Source organism: Trypanosoma theileri (assembly GCF_002087225.1).
Source record: "Trypanosoma theileri isolate Edinburgh chromosome Unknown TM35_Tth_38_V1, whole genome shotgun sequence".
In the NCBI taxonomy this organism is placed as follows: domain Eukaryota; phylum Euglenozoa; class Kinetoplastea; order Trypanosomatida; family Trypanosomatidae; genus Trypanosoma; species Trypanosoma theileri.
Genome location: NW_021639880.1, coordinates 178,562 through 184,748, shown reverse-complemented (window position 1 = coordinate 184,748; position 6,187 = coordinate 178,562). Strand labels below are relative to the sequence as shown.

Below are 6,187 nucleotides of genomic sequence, written 5' to 3'. Positions count from 1 at the left end.
AATAATAATAATAATAATAATAATAATAATAATAACAGCCGTAACGCAACACAAATAGTGACTGTGATAAATGCAGATGGATAAAGTGAAGTAAAATAAACAAAACAAAACAGAAAAAAGAACAATAATAACAACACGAACGTCATCAAAAACTGAAGCAGCAACAACAGTTAAAAGAAGAAGAACAAAACAACAACAACAAAAAAGAAAGAAATAAATAAATAAAGAAAGAAAAAAAAACAAGAGAAACAGTGAAAGGGTCTACAGCAAGGTTAAACACCAACCAACTAAAAAAAGAAAAAAAAAAGAATAACCATCGCAATAGTATCTACAATAGAAATTACTATAACCATTTGTATACACCATGATTATTTTTCCCTCTCCTTCTTTCTCTTTCTCTCCCTTTCTTTCTCGCCCCTCTTTCTTTTCTTCTTTCTTTTATATTCCATTCCTTACATTTCTAATAATGTTGGCTACTATTTTCTCTTTTTTCTTTCTTTCTTTTTTCTTCTCTTAATTTATTCGCTACATTCCCAAAAAAGAAAAGTTTGTAGACTCAACATAACACCTACACAAACAACGAAAAGAACCGCAAACAAAACAAAAAACAAACAATAAGCGAAAAAAAAAACAAAGCACAAAAAATCTTCGCAAATCTATCTACCTATATATATATATATATAGATGGACAGATAGATAGATACGTATGTACATATATACGGAGTTCTTCTCTCTTCTTGCCAAATATCTTCCGACAATATCAGAAGAAAGTCTTTTTTTTTTTAATATATATATATATATTTCTCTCTATCCTTTTCTCCATTTTATTTACACTTTCCCGCATCTAATAAGAAAAAAAGGGGAAATGAACAAAGTGTGAAAAAAAAAGGAATGTGAGTGACTCAGTCACCGGTGTGCACATTACACACAGGAATGAATTAAAAAAAAAAAACAAGGCATAGACCGAAAATAACTACGTAGTAATAAGAAAAAACATAAACAAAAAAGAAAACGACAAGACTCCATAAGAAAAAGAAACATAAAAGGAAAAAAAAAAGACAAATCACGAGAATTTACATGAACTAGATATCATCAATAAAGATACGAATATATATATATACGTATAATAAATAGGAACAGGTTTTTTCTTTCTTTTTTTTTTCTGGTAATTGTTCGTTCTATGCATGCTTACATGAGTGGACTTTAACAGGAAGTGAGGAAATCAGATCCCAAGAAAGCCACTATTACCACTGTTTAAGAAAAAAAAAAAAAAAAAACAAAAATCTATTTGTTTTTCTTTCTCTCCCCCACCTTTTTTTTTTTCTTTTGCAAGCCGCATTAACAACCCCAAAACCCTAAACATAACCATTAACAAGAAGAACAAGAAGAAGAAGAAAAAAAGAAGAACTTATTCTTTCCCCATATATATATATAACCCTTCTTCTTCTTCTTTTCTCTCTCTCTCTCTCTCTCTTCTATTTAAAGTTTTACATATATATATATATATTCATATTCACTCCTATTCCCCTATTAGGGTTGTTTAGATTCCCCATCCTTCACCACTCCTGTCAATGGGTTATTCGTTCCTCCTTCTCCCCCTTCTTCCTCCTCATCCCCTTCTCCACGGCCTTCCTGCATAGTAGACATTAATGAATGATATTCCAGTAGTTTCTGTGTTCGCACGGCATTCATTTCCGCCAATTCCTCCACTGGATGTCGGAACTGCACACCAGATGCCAATAACAATTTCTCTGTAGGTGCAAATTCCTCCAATTGTTTAGCGGCTCTTTGTGCAATACCTTCCACCTGTTGTTGAACGGTATCTCGAACTTCCATTAAATCTTTTTTAGCCTTACTGAATTCCTTTGCACGTGGATTAAAGGTATCCATAGCAAGTTCCTGCTGAACATGATAATACTCAATCCGTTTATCCAACTCCTCCACATGTCGTTCCTTTTTAAATTGCAATTCCCCAAGTGTTAAATAAAGTCCACGGAAGTGTTCCAATCGTTCTTTACGGACTTCTAACAATTGTGCCTCATCTGCCTGTTGTACGGCTTCTATTAAATGTCGTTGTAAATGTTGATAACCACTACGAAGTGCATCTTGCATACTTTGTGCACAGAATATCGTTTGTTCCACATGCAGCATTGTGGACCGCAGGGCATTTTCATGTGTAGATGCAAATGCAATAAACGCCGCCGCATCATCTGCACGTTGTCTTTCTTGTGTCATCATTTCCAATCGATCTTCCACCAAACAGGCCCGTTCCTCACAGAGATGTCGTAATCGTTGTTCCAATTCCTCCATCGCCCGTAAACATCCCTCCTGTTGTTGTTGATTCACGGCAAAGAGTTTATCCCATTCCGTGAGGTAGACATTAAAAGCGGCTCGTTGGGCATGTCGAGTGGATCGTACTTCTTCTCGACGAGCTGTTAATTTATCCAAATCACTGTATCCACGTTTTTTTAATTGTTGTTGTTGTGCAATTAATGGTGGGGCATGTCTTGTGGTTAATTCCTGTACCAATGTTCGTAATCGATGTAACGGTTCCTCGCCTGCCTCTCGTTTATGTGCTTCTATTGCCCGTTCCAATTGATCATATAAAGGACGCATGGTTTCTAAAAGTGCTGTTTTTTCAAAATATAATTGTTCCGATCGCACCATATCTCCATCCGTCACCGCATCCTCCTGTTCACGTTGTTTCTCTTTCACATCAAATGTCACACGACGAAGACGTTCTCTCGGTTCCTCCACCACGCGATCTAATGGAGTCATGCGAAGACATTCCGAGACCAAACGAACCAGTGGTTGGGCCCACTCTGCCCAGGCTATAATCACATCTGCAGATCGTGGACAATTCGCATAATCTTGCTCCAGTAAACGTAAACACTCTTCCATGGTATCTTGAAGACCCTTTACAAGAGCGGGAATATGTGTGGCCTCTGTACTTCCTTTTCCCGCCGCTGAAACCAATATATTATACTGTGGAAGTTGTCGGAGATCCTTTGTTGCTGTTAAGAGTCGTTGGAGCGGTTGTAATCGTCGCTGCACTATCTCTGCATGATTACTGCCATCGTTATTATTATTATTATTATTATTATTATTATTATTATTATTATTATCATCATCATTTGATGGAAGGAGCAACTCATTGGGCTCCACCTCCAATCCACATTCCGTTCGAAATAAAGCACTATTCGCCTCTGCCATGGCATTTATCCAAGCCATTTGTTCCTCATTTTTACATTTATTATCCAGAGAACCAGCAGCAGCAGTTGTTCCTCGTGTAGTGTTGGTCGTCGTCGTCGTTGTTGTTGTTGTGATATCTTTCCCATCTCCCTTTCCCATATCATTTCCTGCATTTATATTATTATTAATAGTGTTAATATTAATATTATTATTATCAGCTGTACAGGTTTGACGAAGATCCTCCAGTAATTTCATTATTTGCGTGGAACACTCCCGCACTCCACGTCGTCGTGTTTGCACAGATGTAGTCGCACTTGTCGCCAACGCACACGCATCCAAAACGGCCTCTCGCTGCAGAAACCATTTCTGCGCTGCTGCCACTCTTTCAGAGGGCCGAGATCCACACAAGGCAGCAGCCGCAGCAGCAGCAGTTGTTGATGATGATGAGATGGTATTAGAGTTGGGAGCGGCCTTTGCAGCTGGACCACCGCTAATAATACCACCACCTGATTTGGTATTCATTCTTTTCTTTTTCTTTCTTTCTTTCTTTCTCTCTCTTTTTCTTTTCTTTATCCTATCTTAATCCGCACACACACACACACACACAGAGAGAGAGGTGATAGAATAACTATATATATATATAATATAAATATATATATACAAACTTCAGTTTTTTCTCTTTCTTTTTCTTTTTCTTTCTAGGCTCTAAAAAATCTCTTTTTTCTTTTTTCTTCTTCTCTTCTTCTTGCTTCTACAGATCGCGGGAGACCCTCAGAATTAAGAAATCACCTACACAACCATCATCATCATCAAAAGAAAGAAAGAAAGAAGAAAAAGAAACGAAAAAGAAAAAGGAAATTAAGAAAGAACATGCAGAGAGAAATAAAAAAAAAAGGAGTTTATTTTATTTTATCTTCTCTTATTTTTCTTTTTAAAAAAAAGTACTCTATGGAGGTTCCACTTCAAGAGTCATAATTGTAGGCAGAAATAACATCCAAGGCAATTCAACGTTGTTTTCATTAATAATAATATTAATAATTAATAATAATTAATACTAATAATAATAATTAATAATAATAACAATTAATAATAATTATAATATTATTATTTTTCTTTTATTTATTTGAAATACCTCTGAATTTAAGTCCTCTCCCACACACACAGACACACATATACACACAAGAGAAAAAAGAAAAAAAAACAAAAGAGCATTATTATGATTGGTCCGAGAGTCAATCGCACACTGTAAAGGTTTTTTACTTGGCCACATGGAACTTCAATCACTGAGAAAGATTAATATACTAATAATACTAGTGATAATAATAATAATAGCAATAGGGTATTAATAATAAACTATTAATAACATAGGTTATTAATCATAATTGCAAATGTAATCAGAAGGTTTCCACACTTTTTATTTTTTATTTGCCCTTCACATTTCACAGACAAGCCATGATATACACAGAGCGAGAACAACAGAGCGAGAGAGAGAGAGAAAGAGAGAGACAAATATTCATATATATATTCATATATATATGCATATATATATTCTAAACGACAATTCTTCAATTCCATTCATTTTAATTTACAACCTCACACATTTCCCACCACAACTTTCTCTCTCTCTCTCTCTTTCTCTCTCAACTTAAAAGAAAAATTCTTTTCCATTCCATTCCTTGTTTCTTTTCTTGTTTTTCTTTTTTTTTTTTTACCAGCACACTTCATCCCTTTTACCATCTTTATGTGGTTCTCGGAAATGTGCCGGTTGTGAACTTGTTCCAATCGTATTAAACATCTGCATATATGGAAATAACCAGTCTACAGATTGGACCACCAACACACCGGGATTATATGAAATATCCAATCGCTGAATGCCCACTAAACGTGGTTCAATCTCTCCAAATACCGTCTGTGCAATATCTTGATGAGTTACCCTTGGCAATAGTGTTTCCTGCAACATCATGGTAATACCAGGTCCATTATTATTATTGTTATTATTATTATTATTATTATTATTATTAGATGGGCTTCCTGTTGTTGTTGAGCTAGCCCCTGTAGACTGCGATGATGATGATGATGATGATGTACTTCCTGTTTTTCCTGGATCTGTATTTAACACCGTTGGTGTTATTGTGGTGGGTGTCGTCATAACAAATCCCTGCACATCTGAATGATTATTCTTCAATCCCCGTAATTCCAATCGTCTTAATATCCGCCGTAGTGTATACCGCAGCATCTCATATGTACTATTCTGCATCCGTGCATGCATACGCATATCTGCCGCCTCCCACGGCCAATACTGCGGCTCTCGTGGAGAAGTAATGGGCCGTCGTCTTCTCTCCTCTTCTCTGCGGGCCCGCGGGTGTCGCTGCTCCATTAACGCAATCGCCGTGATCGCGCTGTGAAGCGGGGAGGCGGTGTGGGCCGCGCCGGGGGGCCGCAGGACCGGCAGTCGGCCGTAAAGTTGTAATCCCCGCAGACGAACACCTACTAATGTAAAGACGGGATCCTCAAGGAAACTGTCAAGATACAATGGATGATGTTTAGATAATGGTGTGGAAAAAATAAGGTATTGACTACCATCTTCACTGACTTGTGTACTTTCTATTGTTATTGTTGTTGGCGTCCCACCACTACTTGTCTTTTTCTTATTCTTATTATTCTTTTTCTTCTTCTTCCTATTATTATTATTATTATTATTACTATTACTATTACTATTCATATGTGTATGAGAGGGTGGGGGTTCCACTAATAACTCAATGGGATATCGTACGGCTGTACACGTGACGCCTTCCCACGCACAGAAATCTTCTCCACGCCAAATTCGTCGTAATTTCGGAATAGCACTTGCGAGAAGTTTTAAATAATGTAATGTTTCTAATCGCATGTAATCCGCATGTCGAAGGGCACGTACACGTTGTCGCCACATATACCGTCTGGCTTCTTCTTCTTCTTCTTCCTCTTCTTCTCTTTCATTTTCATTATTATTATTATT

At 36.7% G+C, this 6,187-nt stretch overlaps 2 protein-coding genes across 2 annotated transcripts; both read right to left on the bottom strand.

Annotated features, from left to right (window-relative positions):
* Window positions 1-1,530: 1,530 nt before the first annotated feature.
* On the bottom strand, window positions 1,531-3,714 carry TM35_000381560 (paraflagellar rod protein; the record flags this gene model as incomplete). Its single annotated transcript, XM_029029570.1, has 1 exon — window positions 1,531-3,714. One exon carries the CDS (start codon window positions 3,712-3,714, stop codon window positions 1,531-1,533), a length of 2,184 nt encoding a protein of 727 aa, XP_028879147.1.
* A 1,186-nt stretch (window positions 3,715-4,900) lies between these two features.
* TM35_000381550 (uncharacterized protein) lies at window positions 4,901-6,187 on the bottom strand (the record flags this gene model as incomplete). The annotated part of the gene is made up of 1 exon (XM_029029569.1): window positions 4,901-6,187. A coding segment is annotated over one exon (1,287 nt), but the record flags the coding sequence as incomplete, so codon positions are not given.